The sequence below is a fragment of the Bos javanicus genome, chromosome 5 (assembly GCF_032452875.1).
Source record: "Bos javanicus breed banteng chromosome 5, ARS-OSU_banteng_1.0, whole genome shotgun sequence".
NCBI classification, from domain to species: domain Eukaryota; kingdom Metazoa; phylum Chordata; class Mammalia; order Artiodactyla; family Bovidae; genus Bos; species Bos javanicus.
Window position 1 is genome coordinate 23731821 of NC_083872.1, and position 24032 is coordinate 23755852.

The following is a 24032-nucleotide window of genomic DNA, read 5'->3' on the forward strand; positions in this document are numbered from 1 at the left end:
AACAGGAAAGGCCTCTGTTGATATTAACAGATAATAAGACAGATGGAGGCAGAGCAGCTGAAATTTTCAGTGAGGCAAACAAAAACAAGTTACAGTTGCTCCAGACTTGCCCTCTCAATCCAACTGTCTCACTGACACAGTTCTGTCTGAAATCCAAACCACCAGAAAGGAAAAATTAAGTTTTTTTCACACTGTGCATGCAACTGTATGATAAATGAGGAAACAATCAGATATTGAGAGTTCTGCCTCCTCCGAATAAGCATCCTTTCACAAGTTGTGCCACACTGCACAACTCCAAGAACGTGCCGCTCAGTCTGCATGAGGGGCACCCCGTGAAGTTATGCAGCGCGAGGTCCTAAACACTCTGGGTTACAGAATAAAACTTCAGTTTAGTATTTGTAAAAATAGTTTAGTACTGTCTAACACACGCAAAATTAACTCTTCCTCTCTCTCTCAATATATATATATAATTCTAATAAAATCAAAATATATGATTATCCCAAACATCCCATTTTCCTACCGACTGTTGACAAATGAACATTTGCTCTACTTTAAAAATCTATGCCCCACTTCAGAGAGCTATGTTTAATATCATCTATTTTGTTGAACATGAAATGACAATCATAGCTTTCCCACACAAAAGATGTTCATTCTTTTTAGACTTACAGAGAGGCAGTATCTTTGCAAAATCAGAAAACAGTAATCTGCAATATTAAATAAGGCTCAGAATTACATTAGGCTCTGTTTTCTGTACTCTAACCCTCCCCACCACCCTAGATCAAGATTAGTATATTTAAGCAGATAAAGAAGCAGAGAGGTCAAGTGAGGATGTCCAAGCTAGTATCTGGCAGGGCTAGAGATCAAGTGCAGAGAGCCTGGCCCCAGACTCTATGCTCCTACCACACGTCTCCACATAGACAAAATCCTTTAGCTCCTGAGAATCAGGAAGTAGATCTAAGCCATAAGACATTATTCTGCCCACAAAGCAGCATTTCTACCATTTTGAAAATCAATTGTCACATAACAGGTAAGCAACTGACTAAATGCTACTTAATATTGCTGCAAAGCAGGGGTGCGCCTCCTCCAGAAGGGCACCCCTGGCACGCCCTGCCACCCTACTGCCAGTCTCCAAGCCACACCAGCTCCTACAGGTCAAGGCCCAGGTCTAAGGTTTATAGACTTCCCAGGTGAAGCTAGTAGTAAAGAATCTGCCTGCCAATGCAGGAGACGTAGGAGACGCAGGTTCAATCCCCACCTCGGTAAGATTCCCTGGAGGAGGGCATGGCAACCCACTCCAGTATTCTTGCCTGGAGAATCCCTTGGACAGAGAAGCCAGGTGGGCTACGGTCCACAGGGTCACAAAAAGTTGGACATGACTGAAGCGACTGAGTACGTACGCACTAAGGTTTACAGTCCCAAAACTGAGCACCACAGTGTCTCACACTCCAAATGAATGAACAGATCTAACTTTCAAAAATGGTAGGCTCAAGGCTTTAACAAGCCAGACAGTGGCTATACACCCGCTGAAGTACGCAGAAAGAAGACTGTTTAAAACTTCAAACCCAATCTTCACACACTATCTCAAACTTCTGCTAAAAAGTTCTGGCCTTGATACCCTCTGTACAGGTTGTACACTTAAAAGGACCAAATACTAGTAAGCACCGGAGGAAGCAGGCTTGTTTCTCTTGTCCCTTTAGCAACCATGAGGCTCCAATAGTTACATTCCTCAACTTTAATAATGATAATTTGCTCAATACTAACTCGCTGACATATTAAAGATTCCATCCTCTACCTCAAGATTTTTGGCAGAATTTGAAATAAAATTGCTCAAGAAACCAAACTAACATGAAGTTAAAGATTTCAATATTTCACAGATTATCAATTTGGTTGTAAGTTAAATAATCTTAAGAGATCCAACTGAAGTATAACTCAGTACATATAATTTTTTTTATTCTTCTGTGATTTCAGATTTTATTTTGTCCTGTGCTATTTAGCCAGAGGAAAAAATGACCACAACAACTCAGATTTTAATATAACTGAAATAGGCACAAATTTACACACTAAGGCCGAAGTATTATTTGATAGAGCACCCGTGTACAGTAATACTGGGTCAAATTCATCCACTTCATCCAGACAGCCTGAGTCTCTAAAACAACGTGATCAAACATTTAAAGAATATAAATGCTGGAATGAGGGCCTGCTGGCAACGTGAGCTATTATGAGTAATATATTATGAGTAACATATTATGAGTAATATATTATGTAGAAATACATCTGAACCAAAAAAATGTTACAAAATCATAAAATAACTGATTTAAATTGTCCAAGTAAACAACGGCTTCTTTGAGAAAAGGAATTTGCTGACTGGGACACAGAGGTCGTGGACACTTTTCAAGGAGTACCCCTTTGTTGAATTTTGTAACGTGCAAGTACTACTTATCAAAAACAAAAAACAAGAACACTAAATAAAAACAAGAACACTAAATAAAATCACCTAAAGAAACTGAATGTGCATTTTGAATAACCCTATTTTCAAAGTAATAATGTCTCATCAAGACAATCCTTAATTAAAATTCAGAACAAAGATTAAATCACAGCAAAGTCTATGGGGAAAAAGATGCTATAAATCTAACAGTGTAGAAAAATATTCCTTCTATATAAACTGAAAACATACTTCAAAACAGTATGATCTTTTAATTAAGTGTTCTGCTGGGGTGATGGAATGTTCTGAATCTTAACTTGGATGGTGGTTTCATAGCTGTACACATTTGTCAAAACTCAAGCTGTACACTTAAAATGAGTGCATGTAATTGTATGTAAATTTAAAGTTGATTTAAAAGAAAAAAGTATAGTATGTGTCATGAGCTTACTGAGGGAAGGAAACGGGTCTTAATTTAGGGAAACAGGGTTCTTTATTCTAAGCCTGAGTGAGTAATTGCTAGGATTTGGGGGCAGGAGCAACACAATTTGACCAGACACGAGAGAATCTAAGCAGTGGAGCAATGCAAGAGAAATGAGAAAAGAGGAGAAAAACCAAGAGCCAACAAGGTAGGGCACACCATTTGCTGCTAAACTCCTAACTCAATAAAAATCACTAAACATGCAAAATGCTTGCAACTAAAAGACCCTGTCTGGCTTATAGCATGTACAATGCCAGAACCACATACACAAAGGGAAACCTTAAGACGTTAAACTACTAATAAATGGCCAAACTTTGGGCAGGACATGAACTTTCAGAGCCTAAAGAACTGGATAGCTAGATGCATTTAGTTAGAACTCTAAGGTGCAGGAACTGACAACTGGATTAATCCTTAAAATTGACCTGGATGTTCATATACTATACAGTTTCATTTAATCCTCAGAAATGTGCACAGAAACCTATCAAGACAGACCAAAAGGCCACTCTATAGTCAAGAGCTCTTCTCATACATCACAGTTAAGAGTCTCGAATCCTCAGCATCCATCAGAGCTTCACACCTCTGCATTCATGTTAGGTGAATAAACATGTCTCTTAATTTGCTCTGGTAGTATATAGGAAGCAGTGTCCTTAAGGCTGATGCAGGGTCAAGGACAGGCGACCTTGTCTCCCTTGGCATACTCTCTCTCTAATCCCCACTTGAAGGCATGCAGTTCCGTCTTTCCTGAGATTTGAGGGCTGACTAAACAAAGTGGGGGATTTAACGATATGGAACAAAGAGTACATAATGCTTTCAAAAAAAAGAATCAAAAGAAATACACACACATTTTAAAAACCTGTATAAATTCCTACCTCTGCAGGACTCAAGTCAAGCCAAATATCGCCACATCTCAGGGGACTCCTGCTCTTCCCTATCAAGGGCTAGACCAGAAAGTCAGACAGTTTCTGTCTTTAAAACCTCTACACTGGGAAATTTATATCTGTGCCAGATTAAATATCTTTCAACTGAAATAAATTCTATACTTATGATTCTGGGGGTGGGACTTTGCAAACCATATTTTTACTCTTCCAGGGGCTCGCTGTTAACCTCTGTACACAGGTGGGTGCTAAAACTGCAAGAAAGGACTTGCCTCTTCCAGGCTTCTAGCCCACCTGAAGTGCCTGTAGGCATCACCCAATATCCCAGCAGCACATTCATCTAATCTGCAGCTTACTCCACACCGAGAACCAGTTTGGTTTTTTTGTGTGGAAATATGAAACATTTATTTTAGATATCAGACAAGAACAGAGCTAAGTAATCCAATTTTACTGAAGCATTATAAAAACCATGCCTTCACCACAGTGTAAGATTTAAACGTATGTGCACAAGAGGACATGTGATATAAGATGTAGTAAGACGGCTGCTGCCCTGCCAAATACTTCCAGTCCCTCCCCAGGTCCTACTGCAACACTGGTGGTCCCAAGAGTTACAGAAGTAAATCATTTAAAATAATAACAACAAAGCAATTAAAAAGACAAATCAAAATGCCTCAGTAACTGTATGTCCAACTCAGACTTTATCTATTTAAATGTTGTATTAGCCTCCCACTAACAAATCTTTACTTCACTCAAACTTGGAAAAATAAATCTTCCATACTGATGTATCTTCCTTGCCTAATCAATTCAGAGGAAAAAATCAAAATGATTAGTAAAGAAAAATGTAGGGGTTAATACACCTTTTTAATTTTAAATATTTTTAAGGTTTAAAAATTGCTTCAAGTTTTTAATTTCTAGTCAGAAAACATCTGAATGAATACCCTAACGGCAAACCGCTGTAAAATGTTTTTAGCTGCATTTGGGGCAAAGGGGAAGGGATTATCTTCAAAGCACCCCAGCTTTCTTTATGAGAAGGTCAGCGGTACGCTGGTTTGTATCACTGCAACATCCATTAAGTGATCTAAGTTGCTCTTCCTCCAGCAGGGGCTTTACGTCAGAAGGGCATTAAGTTTGACCTCCAAATTTGGCCAACAATTTACTGATGACATTCCTAACCTTTGGGTTGCTCTGGTATTTTGACATATTTGCCGAGTTCTGGGTCACATCCTGGAAGGCCACCATAATTTCTGGATCCTGCACGGCTGCAAGGACTTCTGCATCACTAAGAATTTCATTGAGCCTAGGCTTTCCCGGCATTCCAGGCATGCCCCCTCCCATTCCAGGCATTTCTCCAGGAAAATAACCAGGCATTCCCCCAGGAAAGCCACCTGGAAAATAGCCAAACTGAGAACCTGACTGTCGTCTGGCTTCTTCCTCCCTCTGGGCTCTCTCATGTTCTTCCCGAGCCTTCTTAACCCTTTCTACTCTTTCTCTGATCTTGGGCTCTTCACGTTTTTGCTCATACTTTCTCCGATGTTCAGCAATTTTCTGGGCCCTTGGTTGAACTTTCTTCAGCACTGCACTAGCATCTTCATCATAATCCAGCTTACAGGCAAGGGCAAGATCATGGGCAGCTTCTTCCCAATGGCCCAGAAGTCTGCGTGCTTCCCCCTGCCACTTACTTGTATGGCTGAGCTGAATCAGGATTTATTTCAATAGCTGTCACAGTCTCAGATGGCAGCATTTGACTTCTTAATTTGATGACATACAAAATTGCCAAACCAGGATTTAGCTTGATGGCATCTGTGAACAAGTCAATGGCTTTCTGGAGTTCACCACCATCATTTAGGCCATCAATGGCAGCCACTTTTTTATCATTTGTCTGATCCATCATCTCCTCAGTCATCTCTACATTTTCATCTCCCATTTCCCGAGAGGCATCAGCGTCTGGTTCAATCACCTTCACTGTCAATTTCTAGATCACTTTCCTCACTTGATGGGTTTGTCTGTCTTTTTGTTTTCCTCCACCTTCTTATTATGTTTTTTCTTCCTTGGTATTTTCTTCCGATTTAGTTTTATGAGCAGCAGGTAGTATTTTACCCCCAATGCTCTCCACCTACTCCCCCAGGACGCGCATTTTCTCGGTGTGCAGAACGCTCTGGTCCTGCTTACACATTTTCATGACGGCTCGAAGCTCGCTCACTTTGCGTGGGTCCATGGTCTAGAGGCAGCTGGTGCGGCCCGATTCCAGGTCCAGGCAGAGTGATCACATAAAGCTGCCATGAGGCAGAACAGACTAGAACCTCCCCGGCCACTGGCTCCGCCAGCCCAATAATCCCATGACCCCGGGTCCTTCGCCTGCTCATTCCTACTCCCTCTACCACTGCCCTGCGCACTGCTTAGAAACTTCTAGAAATGTGGCTGTTCGTGCGGCTGCCTGCCTCTCCATCCACGCATTCTTATATTAACTCAGAACTGGTACTCTAGAGGGACCATCCTCCTATCCGGTGCTTTCAAGGAGGCAGGAGCTGTTAGCCTCTGCGGGGAGTCTTTTAGAATAGAATATTCTCTTGAGTGTGGCCATTAAATAGAACATGTCAGAATGGCTGCAATCCAAAAGTTTACAAGCAGTGAATGCTGGAGAGGGTGTGGAGAAAAGGGAACCCTCTTACACTGTTGGTGGGAATGCAAACTAGTACAGCCACTATGGAGAACAGTGTGGAGATTGCTTAAAAAACTCGAAAAAGAACTGCCTTATGACCCAGCAATCCCACTGCTGGGCATACACAACAAGGAAACGAGAACTGAAAGAGACACGTGTACCCCAATGTTCATCGCAGCACTGTTTATAATAGCCAGGACATGAAAGCAACCTAGATGTCCATCAGCAGATGAATGGATAAAAAGCTGTGGTACATATACACAATGGAATATTATTCAGCCATTAAAAAGAATGCATTTGAATCCGTTCTAATGAGGTGGATGAAACTGGAGCCTATTATACAGAGTGAAGTAAGCCAGAAAGGAAAACACCAACAGTATACTAACGCATATATATGGAATTTAGAAAGATGGTAACGATAACCCTGAATGCAAAACAGCAAAAGAGACACAGATGTATAGAACAGTCTTTTGGACTCTGTGGGAGAGGAAGAGGGTGGGATGATTTGGGAGAATGGCATTGAAACATGTATAATATCATATAAGAAACAAATCGCCAGTCCAGGTTCAATGCAGGATGCTTGGGGCTGGTGCACTGGGATGACCCAGAGGGATGGTACAGGGAGGGAGTGGGGGGGGGGGTTCAGGATGGGGAGCACGTGTACACCCGTAGCAGATTCAGGTTGATGTATGGCAAAACCAATACAATATTGTAAAGTAATTAGCCTCCAATTAAAATAAATAAATTAAAAAAAAAAAAAAAAAGAACATGATTCCTGATGCCACAAAGATGGCCCTCCAGCCCAAAGAACCAGTTTGATTGTCAGAGCATCCCCCTGGAACTGACATCAGAGGGCTAGACTCTCTTTAGAGTTCTGGATTCCAGCTGGAGGTCCTTCTCTCAGTGGCTAAATTTTAATAACCTCAGCTTCTTTGTTTTTGACCCCAGACTTAGGAGAATGACAAGGAGTTTATAACTAAAAGGTGTGATGATGATGATGATTTAGTAGATAAGTCACGTCCAACTCTTGCGACTCCATGGACTATGGCCCACCAGGCTCCTCTGTCCATGCAATTCTCTAGGCAAGAACACTGGAGTGGGGTGTCATTTCCTTCTCAGGTATCAGAGATACAAACAGAAAATATACCTTCAATTTGCTCTAGCACAGTGTGTGCGTCCTATAGCTGCTACATCCACAGTCCCTTGAAACATCTTTTCATCCTTTAGTCACCTAAGAAACAACCTGATACGTGTGACAGCTCGCAGGCATCCACACAACTGCCAGAGCAACGGACGAGCCCAGCCTGCACACTGCCTGGTACCACTCCACCCCCTGACCCTCCACACTCCGCAAGACACAAAGGACAGCTAAGAAGCAGGAGGGCAGCGGTGCCAGTTAAGGAAATGCCAAGTCTAGAGCTGCCCACACAAGCACCTCAGTCCCCAGGTGTCTGGGAGCCCCTCCACTTGACACTGGCGGAAGCCACAGTGCCCACATCCAATAAGGAGAAAATAATCAAACTCAGGACTCAAAGGTGATATATTGGTATCAAAGTGAGTTTCACAGAAGTCAGGACCAACCCTGTACCAACTAAGACCCACCCTTCCTCTCTCCTTTCAAAGCAGAGGACCTCAGCTAGATGCTCTTTAGAAAACAATCTGATAATATGCTCAAAGTAAGCCACACCCAAGTGTGAATGACCCAAACAAAATTTCACAATCATGGGAGAACTCCCAACAACTATACAGCCAGCTTCTCCCCAGCCAGGTAACCTCCAGTACCCTGATTAAAGATTTAGGGTCCAGCAATTCTGTATACAGCTTGGTAATACTTTGAGGTAACAACTTCACACATTTGGGCGTCAAAAATAATCTAAAGAAAAAAGCATGCTGCACACATCAATATTAAGGAAAGTGATTTTCCTGCCAGAGGATACAAATATCCCATCTCAATCTTTCTCACTTTCACTATAAATCATTTTCAGTAGATGTGAGAACAATAAGCCTCTTGATACTGAGCAAAATGGGCAACATTTCTGTAGTTCACAATCACATTTTTTTCAAGACACCTGTTTTCCAACAGAAGTTGTATGATTAACTCTATAATATAAATGACAGAATAAATAGTATGATCATGTAAAACACCTACAATTTTATAATTATAACATGAATCTTTGGACTTGGATTGCAACATGTATCCAAGGGGGCTTTAAAAGACACAATCTCTGGTACTTGCTGGTAGTCCAGTGGTTGAGACTCCACGCCTCCACCACTGGGGGTGTGGGTTGCAACCCTGGTCTGGGAACTAATCCCACATGCCACACGAAGAGGCCCAAAAATTAAATAAAAAAATAGGTGTGTGTTGGGGGGGGGGGGAGACACGATCTTTTTATAAAAATGAATGTTAGTGTGTTTATATACTAAAATCAAATATTTTAATTAAAACATTCTGACTACACATGCCAACTAACAGCAAAATGAAGTAGCTGATATGTACCAAGCAGAAAAAGTTATCTCAAGTATTTGTTTTAATCTGCCATAAACAACAGAGATACCTGTCAACAATCAGTATAAGGAACACAGTTGATACTCAGCATACTAATACTCTTAATGTTTAAAATATTAACATACACTGGTCATAATTTACATAAATATATAACCCTAATTGGCCTGATGATCCAAATGAACTAATCAAGTAAACACTTTCCAGTAAAGGAGTATATGTGTGTACTCTTAAAACATGAAAATTGTTATAAAAGAGGAAACATGTGCAAGTTCTATTTTCTTCTTTCATTATATGTGTACGTGTGTGTGTATGTGCGTGCACACACGTGCTCACTCAGTCACTTCCAATCCATGTGACCCCCATGGACTGTAGCCCGTCAGGCTCATCTGTCCATGAGATTTTCCAGGCAGAGATACTGGAGCAGATTGCCATTTCCTACTCCGAGGGACCTTTCTGACCCAGGGATCAAACCCTTGTTGTCTCTGGCGTCTCTAGCATTGGTAGGTGGATTCTTTACCACTTCACCACCTCAGAAGATGGTAAACCTCAACACCTGCATTGTAAAGTCCTACCTGAGAGGCTTAAGGAGTGAAAGCCTGCTCACGGATGAGGACTAGCTTCCTGGCTATCCAAGCCCCACTGCATACTAATACAGTAGAGACCTGCTGGTGCAATCCCTGCAACAACGGGCGGTGACGCTGGGCTTCTGCACCACCTGCTTATGGCCCGGTTACAACTAACCCACTATTATCAATTAAGCAGTAGAAAACAAAAGGCTAGTGTATCTGTGCAGGAACCACGAGGGCAGGCATTTTCAGAAGTATACATGGGGAACTTTTCTGGTGGTCTGGTGTTTAAGACTCCAGGCTTCCGCTGCAGAGGACACAGGTTCAATCCCTGGTTGGAAACAAGCTGATGGTGTAGCCAAAAAAAGAATGTAAAATAAAACAAAACATAAGCATATAAAAGGCACTCAAAACTCTGACCCAAGTAGTGTCAAATACTGTATTTGTCTGATTACAGAGAACAAATTATCTTTTCACCAGTTGTAAAAAAGAAAGAAATCTTGCCATTTGTGACAATGTGGATGAACCCAGGGATACAATGCTAAGTGTGACAAGCCAGACACAGAAAGGCATGGTGTCACTTACGTGCAGAATCTTAAAAAAAATTTGTTTAAAGTAAAACTTGTAACAGATTAGAAGGGTGGTTATCAGAGTCTGTGAGGAGGAGGGAAAGAGAAGATATGATCAAAGGATATAAACTTTCAGAAGATAAGTTCTTGTGACCTAATGTACAACAGCTGACTATAGTTAATACATGGTATACTTGAAATTTGCTACTAAGTATTCTGACCACCAGAACAAAAACAACAAAGGTAAGGACAGATGTTAGCTTGTGGTAATCATCTCACAATGTGTACATACATCAAAACATCACCTCATACACTTTAAATACTTACAATTTTTATTTGTCAAAAGTTAAAAAAATTTTTTCACTACGATGACTCAATTAACAATAGGACATTTGTTTCCTAGAGTGCCTTTATAGGATCCCAGAAAATAAAGCAAACGACTGCAATTAATGCCTGCTTTTCTTTTCATCTGGAAAACAGTATGCTAGTTTCTAAACCACAATATACTGGATGTTAGGAATATAACCAAGATGACTACAGTCAAGATTCTCTAAGAAGAGAGGAAAGAAAATAACCCAAACTCAACCAACACAGAATGCTGGGCAGTAACACTTCATACGAAGGATGTTCTCTTGCCAAGGTGGCATAATTCAAAAGTTACAAAATATATCATTTTAACTTGTAAATACCATCAGTATCAGAAGTTGTATGGGAGAGGGGAGACAAGGAAAGAAACGCCAATGAAGAAAAGACCAAGTTGTGAAAAAGCCTTACCTGCCAAGTCAAGGAATATGACTCGAGCCTAAGTTCACCATGATCACACTGGGTGTTTTTAGAATAATGTGGCAAGGTGGAAAATGAAGAGAGTGAGAGAGAGTATGCACACGTGTGTGTGTAAGTGAAGATAGATGAGTTCTCTGATTAATGCAAAAAAAAAAAAAGTACAGGAGAGGGTAAGAGCCCACATACAAAGATAATTGAAAGGATGAGAAACAGGAATAGGTTAGGAGAAGCAGAGGAATTTCTACGGTTCAATCCACTGGCTTAGTAACAAACTGAATGTCTAAGGGGGTGGGGAGAGAAGTAAATGGCAGGCAACTCAGTTAATGTTAATATAATTAATAAAGAAAAGAAACACTGGAAGTACTGATGCAAGGGAGGGGTAACAGCATAATGAATATATTCCACTGTAAAATAAAAACTGATTTTAAAACGTCTTCAAGACATCTAAGTAGACTTGGTAGGCAACTGGAGACACCTGAAACCCAGGACAAAGGCCTTCTTATTAATTATACTAGAAAGCTATATAAAATTTCAGAATACTGCTACTACTCAGCAGTTGTGCCTTTTTTTTTTTTTTTTGAGAACTGCTTAAGGACCAATTTAAAAGCCAAAAAGGAAAACCAGTTCCAGGATTAAATGATCATAGCTTCTTCTCAATGAAAAGTTTTAAAAAAGGAATTAGATATAATGGAGGCCCAGGGAAACTGACTCAGCCAAGGTCACATAGTTTCTTAATCCTTGAGACAAAAATAAAAGTCAATGCTGGTTCTTACTCATTATTTACCAGAATTGGCTCAAATTTCTCAGTATCCAGCGATAAAATCCAATTTTTTTTTCTTTTTTTCTGGCTTCTCTGCTAGGCTTACAGGACCTTAATTCCCTGACCAAGGGCTGAATGCAGGCAGTGGATTCCAGCCACTCAGCAGTGAGAGTGCTGAGTCCTAACCCCTGGGCCACCACCGAATTCCCGAAATTCAGTCTTTAAAATAAAAATTTACTGCCCACCGACAATTTAAAAATAATAATGGCTCACAAGGCTAAAGAAATTTCTTAAATTTTCTAGAGCAATGCAGATTTCAAATGTGATTAGTTTTATGGAAACCAACAGATTTAAAACTTCTGCTTTGCTTCATTCAACATTTAATTTCTTTAAAGTATTTATTTAGAAAAACAGCCCCCAAAAAAAGTTTTTAAGGGAATAAAGTATTGATACATACTACAATATGGATTACCTTGAAAACATGCTCACACACCAAAACCATATTATGTGATTCCATGTATATGAAATGCCCAGAATACGTGAATACATAGAGACAGAAAGTGGCTAAGTGGTGGCCAGGGGCTGAGGGAGTAAGGAGAGAGAACTGCTGAAGATGGAGGGTTTCTTTTTTCAGGTGATGAAAAAGTTCTGTAGTTAGATAGTGTTGATAGCTGCACAACTTTGTGAATATGTTAAAAACACAGAATTATACATTTTAAAAGAATGAATTTTATGATATGTGATTTGTACATCAAAAAATGGAAGCATTTGGTTTTCCTTTCATATTCAGTAAGTTTTCACATTCATATTCATTTTTATCTACAAAGTGGAAATCAGAATAGTAAAAGAAAGTAAAGGGGAAATAATTATCCATATTACTTGATTATTTTTAGTATGTACATTCTGTATTACTATATTAATTGGATTTTTAGTAAATGACTATAAATCCATAAACTACACTTCTAAAGGAAAAAAAAACTTCAAATTAAAAGACTGCATATGAAGTGTCTGTAGGCCAAGCGAGTAAGTGCTGACTCACGTTACGGTTTTAGCACTGCTCAAGTGTCTTCCTAGAGTTTGGTATATCTAACCTGGAATAACATTCTTCTCCCCACACTCCACTTTTCCCCTTATCTTTCAAAATTCAGCTCCAACGTCACCCCCCTAAAAACCTCTTTCCCTATACCAATCTGGAGGGGTCTCAGAATGTCAGTCTTCAACGTCCTCACTGATGCCTGTTTTCTATATATGAGAAGGTAGCTTTACATGTGATTTTAATTCCACCACATTCTACCTACCTTTGCACTGAAGCCAAGCACATGCAAGGCCACTGTTTCTGCAAGGTACACCCTACAAAATCATCTGGAGAGCTTAAGACAAAACATAACAAAAAAACAAGCTGGGGCTGACAACTGTTTAATTTATAAATGCCCAAATAGTTCTGATGCACAACCATAAACTGCTCAGATTATAAACAAGTCTTCACAGAAAATATCTTCTAGTTCCTACCACTCAATACATCAGCAACCCGCCCAGTTAAACGGGAAAAAGATTGTGATAAGAAACAGACAAGGTCTGGCCAAGTGTTCTGATTTCTAATCACAGTCAGTGGCAGGAACCTGAATTGAGATTGCAACACTTTTAGTTTAACCCTTATCTGAACTACAGCAATAAAGACAGGGTAGACAGTACTTCACAGGGGGTGGGGGGTTGGGGGGGCAGCGGTTATCACCTAATGGGGATAGCTCTTTTATAACTAAGGTAAAAGACTTCAAAAGCTTTATAGCTGTCAATCACTGTGCCATCCACTATGAAAAGAAATGACTTCTTTAAAGCCCAAGCAAGAATAACAGTATGTGCAAGTGCCGGGGGAATTTTACTGGAAAGTACTTTTCCTTAGTCTCTCTGAGGCAGTGAGGAAATTAAGTAGGTATATACCCTCCCTTGAGTGGAAAACACAAAATTCAATTTAATATGTAAATGAGTATAAGACAATCTATTTTTATGCTTACTGAATGAAAAACATCTTGTTTCAAACACACTGGAGAGGTTACGGTCTGAGGCAGTGACACCTCAAATGTATTTCCCCATCTGCTCTGTAGTTCCCTCTCACTGGAACCCCAGACGCCCCCAGATCCAGGGGCCCAGGAGAGCAGGAGAGGACCTGCCGCCCCAGAGAGGCATTCCATCTCGAGGCAAACTGCAGTACTGAACAGGACTCACGCAAAGGCCCCTAACTGAACTACATAAGGCACTACCCACCACCCACACTGGACTTCTGCAATCTATTGTACATTCGTCCTGTCTCTCCCCTTCCAGTATTCGTATTTGCTATTCCCTGCGTCCACTCTCTCCCTCCTCCTCTTCACGTTTAAAAGCATTCCTCAGCAGATGCCTTTCCTCTGACCATGGTATACTCCAGGTTTTCCTTCTTTCATAACACACCTCACAGTAATTTCTTGTTTCACAACTGTTTCAGCAGACAAGGATACCTGTCTTGTTTACCTGGTTTAGTGAATACATACTATGCAGTCAATAAACATCCATTTAATTGAACTTAATGTTTAAATTTAATGTTTTATGAATGGATAACAAGAAGGCAGACAAATCACAATGTTATAGAAGACTGAACTTTGGCCTTGCGCTCTTTCTAGCTTACTACAGCCACTTTTGCCACTGTCCAATGGTAAGGGATATCTCTAATTTTCTTGAGGAACTCTCTAGTCTTTTCCATTCTATTGTTTTCCTCTGCTTCTTTGCACTGTTCACTTAAGAAGGCTCTCTTACCTCTCCTTGCTGTTCTTTGGAACTCTGCATTCAGATGGGTGTATCTTTCCTTCTCTCTTTCGCCGTTCATTTCTCTTCTTTTCTCAGCTATTCGTAAGCCCTCCTCAGACAACCATTCTGCCTTTTTACATTTCGTTTTCTTGGGGATGGTTTTGATCACCGCCTCCTCTACAACATTACGAACCTCCGTCCACAGTTCTTCAGGCACTCTATTAGATCTAATCCCTTGAATCTATTTGTCACTTCCAGTGTATAAGGGATTTGATTTAGGCCACACTTGAATGGCCAAGCGGTTTTCCCTACTTTTCTCCAATTTAAGTCTGAATTTTGCATTATGAAGCTCAAGCTGGAATCCAGATTGCTGGAAGAAATATCAATAACCTCAGATATGCTGATGACACCACTCTAATGGCAGAAAGCAAAGAGGAACGAAAGAGCCTCTTGATGAAGGTGAAAGAGCTGGCTTAAAACCAAACATTCAAAAAACTAAGATTATAGCATCCGGTCCCATCACCTCATGGCAAACAGATGGGGAAAAAAATGGAAACAGTGACAGAGTTTATTTTCCTGGGCTCCAAAATCACTGCAGATGGTGACTGCAGTCATGAAATTAAAAGATACTTGCTCCTTAGAAGAAAAGCTATGACAAACCTAGACAGCATATTAAAAAGTAGAGGCATTACTTTGCCGACATAAACAAAGGTCCATATAACCAAAGCTATGATTTTTCCAGTAGTCACATACGGATGTGAGAGTTGGGACCATAAAGAAGGCTGAGTGAAAAGAATTGATGCTTTCCAACTGCGGTGCTGGAGAGACTCTTTAGAGTCCCTTGGACAGGAAGGAGATCAAACCAGTTAATCCGAAAGGAAATCAACCCTGAATATTCATCAGGACTGAAGCTGAAGCTCCAGTACTTTGGCCACCTAATGCAAAGAGCCAACTTCTTGGAAAAGACCCTGATGCTGGGAAAGATTGAGGGCAGAAGGGGGTAAGAGAGGATGAGATGGGTGGATGGCATCATCGACTCAATGGACATGAGTCTGAGCAAACTCGAGGAGATCGTGAAAGAAAGGGAAGCCTGGCATGCTGCAATCCATGGGGTTGCAAAGAGTCAGACACGACAGAGCAACTGAACAACACGGTGACTGAACAACAGGGTAAGAGGGTAAAGGGGATGGTAATCCCAATGACCCTTAAAGGTCACTAAAAACACACTGACTTTACAGCAACAACTTTCCTTAGTGTAAACTACAAAGGAATCTTAGAAAGCTATGAAGAAATAAAAAGCACCCATAGTCTCCAGACACAAAGATAACATTTATTGCCTTTCTTTCTAGTATTTTTCTAGACTACAGAGCCTTCAATCACTGGATTGTAAGACTCTTAAAAACAAAAACCGATTTGCCCAAAACAGACCAAACCTCTGATACTGGCATATTGTGACAGCACTGAAAACTAACGCTATCCCATGCTAAGTCGTGTCAGTCAGGTCTGACTCTGCGACCCCATGGACTGTAACCCCCCAGGCTCCTCTGCCCATGGGATTTCCCAGGCAAGACTACTACTAAAGGAATTTGAAAATATGAAGACAAAATAGTCAATTAAAAAAAAAAAAAGGCAAAATATGTCAACATTAGATTCTGAAATCAGTACCTAAATGTACTTCAAATTACAGCCAAATTCTAATTATTCAGAAACATCTGAGTTATAGGCCAGCTCCAAATTATAAAAATGTCTATTCCTAAATATCCTCAGGGGATTTTACAATAGCTACATCCAGAATTTTAACAAACATACAACACCCCAAAGGTGTGGTGCAGCTCTTGAAAAACTAGATAATGAAGAATTCTTTCTGTAGATTCCCAGTTCCCCAGTTCTTCCAACCACACATTTAATAGTTTCTGTCACCAGAAATGCCAGGGCCACAGATCTCACTCTCTTAAGACTATGGTGATCCTACATCCTACGTAATCTACAAATCAAAGATGACTACTTAATATTAAAAAGACCAAAAACAAAAAAACTTCACCTGGGAAGCATATTAAAAAGCTGCTAAGATTTTAACTGAAGTTAACTGAATCCCTATTTTTCATCTCCTAATTTGTAAATCTACACTGATGTCCTATATTACATTTGCAAATAAACCAAGAAGAAATCTTTAATACGGGGGGGAAAAAAAGAATCCTTATTTCTTAATGTAACACTGCTACATACACTGTGCCTTTCAGATCCACTTTGGTTTTCACAAGTAAAATCATGTAACATTAAGCAGCCACATGAGAACCGGGCTGACTAGAACTGTAATGTCCAAAGCCCCTGCTGAATGCCATCCTCATTTCCTTGGTTCTGCTATGTATTCCTCACTGTTTATGCATCCATAACTCAGACTCAAATGGCTGTTCAGAATCCATACTACTTGAATCCAAGGCAGGAAAGTTATTTTCTTCCTAAATCCATTTACACACAGGTAAAACAAATCACTAGTGACAGCACAGGGAAAAAAGTAAAAATACTAACTTGCCAGCCAGGAATCTTAGTCATCCAACTTCTTTGGCCTACAGTCTCCTCATTGGAGAAGTAGAAGGATAATGTTCTCTACTGTATATAGCTGGAAGTCATCACAAGTGTGGAAAAAACTCAGAACCTCTACAAAGCAAATGAGAAATATTTCTGATACAATTATTTAGAATGCTGGTTACTCAGGAAGTACTTAATAATTTGACAAAACTCAATTTCTGTTGTGTGAGAGCTCATCAATCTGGGCTGAACAAAGTGCATGACAAAGAGGAGCTTAAAAAAAACTCGACTGCTATTTTTAACCTACTTTCAATTATGCCTACATTCCATAATCAAAACATCAGGTAGTATATTAAACAATATCCATACAGCCTGAAAGTTTAATCATCACCAAAAGCAGTTCAGGGACTCCAACCTGGAATCCATGGAGCCTGAGGGAGTTCACAAATAAGCTTGTCAAGAACCTGAATCCCCAGAAGTCATATGCAAAAAATACACCTGATTCTTAAATTGGAACCACCACCACAAGAGCTAAAAACCACACTGTTTCTACTCATATTTTTACTATATGGAGTTATATGCTTCCTAAAAATGTTTTTATTACAATTTATAACAAGTGCAGGTTCAGATCTTGGTTAAGTTTTTCATGCCTTTTTTTTTTTCTTAAATGGGAAAAAAACACATTATCAGCCAAAGATTTTCAGGGCATAAAAAAGGGGTTGGTTTTCTGAATTACTTACTAAAAACTACCTTATGTACTAAAATACATATCAAATGATATTAAAATATGTATCACTTTTAGTGACAAAAACCCTATTTTTTCAAAATAAAAATTAAAATAAAAAACAGAACTCAAGACTCAGTACAACATCAGATTACATTTTTAAGAAATCTGATATTGTACTGAGTCTTGAGTTCTCTTTAGTTTCAAATTACATTTTTAAGAATTTGAAACTAAACCTCATGAAACAGAAAAACAAATTGTAGGAAAAACTGATTAAACTCTAATCTCAGAAGGTTGGTTAGCTAGGTTTTAATCAAGTAAGTCAACTCCTTGAGTAAGTTAGTAACTATTAGCTTAGGCTATATTTTATTTATTTCATGATTAATTTTGAGAAGAAAATTAAAGGAATATCATTCTGTCAATGTAACATGTAAAACATAAATTTGTTTTTAACCAAGCCGCAACTACAGATCTCTTTTATCTGTTTCCAACTCTGCTTCTTTATGACAGATAGATTAAGGAAGGGAGCTTTCACCCCATGTGACTTTAAGCTTTAATTGCTCTGTCATTTTTATATAGACTAAAAGACGTTTAGCCCAGGAAAAAAAGAGGAAAGAAAAGCAAATTCTATAATTCAAGCTAAACACGTAACTACCAAGATTTAGTATAACTCATATATTTGCAAAATATCACTGTGTAAGACTACATCACAGCAGTCTGTATAGCAAAAGACAGGGAACAATCTAGAAGTTATCAATATGCAATTAGTAAAATTAAGATCTAACCACAAGGTTTCACAAAGCAGTCCTTTACAAAAAACTAGTCACCTCAACGATCTATTTAGGGGCAAAGGGAGGAATTAAGATACAGTATTTACTTGATGTGTGTGTGCTAAGTCGCTTCAGTTGTGTCGGACTCTGCAATCCTATTGTACGCAGCCTGCCAGGCTCCTTTGTCCATGGAATTCTCCAGGCAAGAATACTGAAGTGGGCTGTCATGACCTCCTCTTGGCAGGCGGGTTCTACACCAATAGTGCCACCTGGGAAGCCCATTTGTTTGGGGAGGAGGGGAACAGGCCTAACACAGACTCGCTAAGTCTCTCTGGTCTTTCAGGAAAAACATACAATAAAGGTTGTGGGTGTCTGGGGAGGGGAACTAGAATGCTGAATAACAGATGAGTCTTAATTTTCCTCTACGTATCCTTCAGAACTTTTCAAAAGTGCTCCATGTATTTCCTAGTCAACAAAAGACTGATTTATTTTGTTTTTAATGAATCTTATGGGTAGAATTAGAAACTTTCAGCTCAGACATCAATTCAGATAGAATCTACTAGGCAGTAACAATAAATTATATAGAATAACTCTCCTAAAGTTTTCTTCCAAAGAGACTGAATAGCATTCATTCAATCAGTATTTCAAAGTCTAGGCATTAGATCTGTAGATGTGTTGGAGGGATCTGAGCAAACTCCTGCCTTCATGGAGTTTCATGGAGACGGAGAAGGCAATGGCACCCCACTCCAGTACTCCTGCCTGGAAAATCCCATGGACGGAGGAGCCTGGTAGGCTGCGGTCCATGGGGCCGCTAAGAGTTGGACACAACTGAGCGACTTTACTTTCACTTTCCACTTTCATGCATTGGAGAAGGAAATGGCAACCCACTCCAGTGTTCTTGCCTGGAGAATCCCAGGGACAGGGGAGCCTGGTGGGCTGCCGTCTATGGGGCTGCACAGAGTTGGACACGACTGAAGCGACTTAGCAGCAGCAGAAGAGACAAAGAGGAAACTTTGAGTAATGATGAGTGCTACACAGGAAAGAGGGAAACGGGGGATAAAGAGCAATTACGGGGGAGGAAATGGCACCCCACTGCAGTACTCTTGCCTGGAAAATCCCATGGATGGAGGAGCCTGGTAGGCTGCAGTCCATGGGGTCGCTAAGAGTCGGACACTACTGAGCAACTTCACTTTCCCTTTTCACTTTCATGCACTGGAGAAGGAAATGGCAACCCACTCCAGTGTTCTTGCCTGGAGAATCCCAGGGACAGGGGAGCCTGGTGGGATTCCATCTATGGGGTCACACAGAGTTCGACACGACTAAAGCGACTTAGCAGCAGCAGCAGCACGGGGGAGGAGGGAGGACCCAGTTTTAGGACAGTTTAGGTACACCTCTCTGAGGACAGGACATGTAAGTCGAGAACCGAGTAATACGGCAAAGTAAGCAATGGGATAAACAGAAGGAAAGCCCTGTGACTGAACATGCAGAGCCTCTTACTGTTCAGGGTACAGCAAAGCAGCAGGATGGCTGCAATGGGGTGACCCAAGGAGAGAAATGCAGGACATGGTCTCAGAGGGAGGTAGATCCCAGATGCATGGAGAGCCTTGTAGCTAGGAGGAAACACAATGAAAAACCTCTGCGGAGTTCTGAGTGGGAGAATGACTAGATTTATATTTTTAAAAGTAACACTAGCTGCTGTTTAAAAGATCAATACAGTAGGCCAGGCAACAAATGATGGAACTGAAGAGTGGTTTCAGAGAGAGGAAAACATATCTGATTCAGGAGTGGGTGTGGGTGTGGGTGTGTATGTGTGTGTTAGCCACTCAGTCATGTCCAACTCTTTGCAATCCCATGGACTGTAGCCCACCAGGCTTCTCCATCCATGGGGTTTTCCAGGCAAGAATACTGGAGTGGGTTGCCATTTCCTTCTCCAGCGGATCTTCCCAACCCAAGGATCAAACCCAGGTCTCCCACATTGCAGATAGACTCTTTACTATCTGAGATTTGAAAAACCGAGCCTACAGAATTTGCTGCTGGATAAGAAATGGGAATTTAACTGTAATAGCAACTGGGTGAAGAGTAATTTAAAAAATCATCTTTATGTGTATAGTTACAGTTGTTAAGGTACTTTTACGTGTATTATGTCATTTCACAATAACAAGAGGCAGGGGAAGGTCACACTGGGTCAAGATCCAAGTTCTGCCTCCTCTGCCAGCCTTGAAAAGCCCTAGGAAAAGTCCTTTGAATGGGTTTCTAGGCCCTAAAACAGTATCGTTCACTTCACAAGACTTCTGCAGGTACCAAGTGGTTGAAGTCTTTTGCAAATGTAAATAATGCCCTTTTTGAGGCAGAAAGCATCACACTGGCCAATGAGAGACACTATGTTCCCATCATTCAGGACAGCAGTGCTACCCCACTGCCACCACCATTATATTCCACATAGAACCCTGTATTGTAGTTGACAGAAAACGGGCAAACTTCTTAATTCTGATATAAAAAATAAAAGCCTACATAATATAAGCATGGTTCAATCCATCCTAGAAACAGGAGAAAACAGTTCCTTTTGCTATAAATGGCATTGAAGTAAAACCACCTCTTGCAAGATAAAATCCAAACCAAGGAAACTTTCACTAGAGATGTTATCACCAAGCCTTCAACTTATTGCTTCAAGTCCTATCTGTAAGTTCATATACAAAGTCCCACAGAATTTATTTTTCCCATCCAAGGCTTTCATATTATTGCAGAATATATCCAACCTTAAGCAAAAATGGAAAAATATATGTAAAGCATTTAGTTCATTATGTATTTTTGAGAGTTATCTTGAATGTCAATGTGTACTGTGTACCTAGTCGATAACCTGAATAACAGTAAATAAAAATCCAAGGATATTTGGTGTATAACCCTATCCTCCATCCCTCATATTCAACTGGAGCCTCCATAAACATGACCATTGCGGCCATGCGATTATATTACATATAAAACCACATCGTAAGTACCCTCCAAAGCACACAGCCATTAAACTGCCTTGGACAGAGTCGAAGACAAATCCTTAATGCAACAAATGAAGGTTTGTTTTATGCAACACTACGAAGGGTCGTATCATTCAGACTCCAGAGCACAATGACAATCTGTCCTACTTCCGTACTTTCTAGTAAGACTTTCTACCTTACAAAACACGTCGTATTTCTCTAAATCAAGAACCTTTAGGTCAGAGACACCCCATCTCAGATATATTTCACTGCAACTGCAGGAACACTACACAAATACATCATCCTTCAACAGGCCTATCACTTCACTTAGCTTGCATCTTCCCCCAAACTTTAACGACAAGTTAAATACACGTTCACCAGGTTATAGCCAGCAAATGTTTTTGCAATTTAGGCACTTGACCTCGCATAGTGAGCAACACAGAGGTTCAACTAATTTCCTTCATTAAAAATGACCAAAAATTCTCAAGGTTTTGTCTTCGTGGACTTCAAGGAACATTTCACATCTGAGCATTTGATGTTTCTGTAAAGAACTTACAAAACCAAGATGAATTTTCTACGGTTCTATTCGTACTTGTCAAAGTATATATTCATAAGAAACCAAAAAACGATTTTTAAAAAGTGTAAGAAATCCAGAGGCCAAAATTTCACAAGGTCCCCCATACCTCTCTCCCCCAATTCCCGCCCGGTCTCGTGTTAAAACTATTTCCTCCAAACAGAAACAGCTCTCGAAGAGTTTGCCAAGCAGAGTAAAATCACTTCGCTGAGATAACGAACGGAAACGCATTTAAAGCAGAGGAGATCGCGGAAGCGAGGGCGGTGGGGCGCGGAGCCCCCACGTCCCTGGACCCCAGCAGCAAGGGGCGAGCATGTGCCGGGCGCTGCAGGACTCGCGGCCCTCCCGGAGCCGCCTCCTGAGGCACAGGGCCCCGCCCGGCCTCACCCTCCCGGTTCATTCATTCTGAACCTGCGACTACCGCACCCCTGCACTCCCGCCCCGGCCGAGACTGGGCTCCGAGGCCGAGTGACCGCGTCGGGCCACAACCCCTGCCCGGAGTCCGGGCCCCGCCGCGATTCCCGCGCGCCCGCGGCCTCTATTCTGGGGTGGTCCGAGAGGCCGCGGAGGCCCGCGCCCAAAACCAGAGTCCCGCAACACCGCAGCCCCACCCTCCGCCTAGGCGCGGGCCAGGCCTTCCCCGCTCGCGGGGGAGCCTCCTGGGGGCCCCCGATCGCCGCCACCCGGCTGCCCCACTGCGGCCGGAAGTCTCCCCGGCGCCCCCTCCCCAGCACCCGACTTCCCTCGCCACCGCATCCAGACCCTCTCCGCGCTGCCTCGGGCCTCCTGCCGCGGGCCGCGGGCCGGAGAAAGCGAGGGGCCGAGCCGCCCGGTACGCCGACAGGGCAAGAACAGAGGCGGGAGGCCCAGGCGGTTACCTTGATAATCCTGCGGGGCAGCCCGGCCATCTTGTCAGATCCCGAGTTCGGCCTCTGGTCTCGTCTCCAGCTCCGCTCGCCTCACGCACGAGTGGAAGTCCCAGGCTCCACTTCCGGGGGACGTTGCCGCGCCCGCCTCCGCTGCCGCCGCCGCCAAGGCCCCTCGGGAAATGTAGTTCCTGCTCGGGCGCGGGCGGGCTTCCCTCGGACTTGGCCCCCTCCCCCGCGTTCCCCGCCCCAACCCCGGCCTCGGGGTGGCGGAAGTGACGCGCCGCGGCGGGGCAGGGACTTGGGGGAGGCGGCACGGGGCGGCGCGGAGCTCCGGCGCTCGTGGCCGATCCTGCCGCTCGCTGGTGGCACTGAGTGGTCCGCGCCCCGCAGGCCTCTTATCCGCGGCCACGCCCGCGCCACTGGGCGACGTAACAGAGGCCTGGCCGCCGACGTAGCCCATTCATCCGTTCGTTGGCTCTTTCAACGTTACTGCATTGCGCGCGGTCTGGGCTGGCGGTGGGCAAAAGACAGGTCAAATTGATCGCGGGCTCCTTCCTCAAAGGGAAGCGAAACACCGAAACTCCCAAGTAGGGTCTCTAAAGTTTTCCAGTGAAACTCTAGCCAGAATTTTGGTGCCTAAATTTTGCATAAGTCGAGGCTTTTCGGTACACCCCTTAGTCCTAGGAAAGCTAAAAGAAAAGGATTTGGAGAGAGTTGGGGGCGGGGAATAAGAATGGTTTCTGAATGCCTGGCCCTAGCGGTTGACTTGCCGATTGAATCGCTGGAGGAATGACCTAGGAGTGGAGGATTAGAGAGTAATCCCTAAAAGAAGGATTACCCTTAGAGTGCTGGGGTGCTAAAGGATTAAAGTGAGGGTACCCGAAAATCGGATTGTTGGGGAACCATTTCGTAACACCCTGATGATTGATTGCTTGCTATGTGATGGACTTTATGCGGTATTATTTTACTTTCTCATCATAGCAACCTTAAGGTGCTTCCTCCACTTTACAAATGAGGCTCAGAGACATTCCCTTTTCCCCAGGTTGTGTGGGAAGTTTCGTTCCGAGGCAGATCTGCCAAAACATGGACCCCTTAACTACTTAGCTACGGAATTTCCTCGCCCAGTAGCACAGACAGTAGACGGTAACTTAAAAAGTGTCCGGTGCTGTGTTAGTGGATGAGGATACAAAGAGGCTGACCC

General features: G+C 42.0%; 1 protein-coding gene and 1 pseudogene across 1 annotated transcript in view; both read right to left on the reverse strand.

The window, feature by feature from the left end:
• The window catches only part of UBE2N (ubiquitin conjugating enzyme E2 N), a 40284-nt gene extending 17353 nt beyond the window's left edge, over positions 1–22931 (reverse strand). The window contains exon 1 of the mRNA XM_061415743.1: positions 22841–22931. Within this exon, the coding sequence (XP_061271727.1) occupies positions 22841–22870 (30 nt within the window). The 5' untranslated portion in view covers positions 22871–22931. The remainder of the gene's footprint in view (positions 1–22840) is intronic.
• LOC133247226 (hsc70-interacting protein-like) lies at positions 2474–22833 on the reverse strand (annotated as a pseudogene).
• Positions 22932–24032: the final 1101 nt, after the last annotated feature.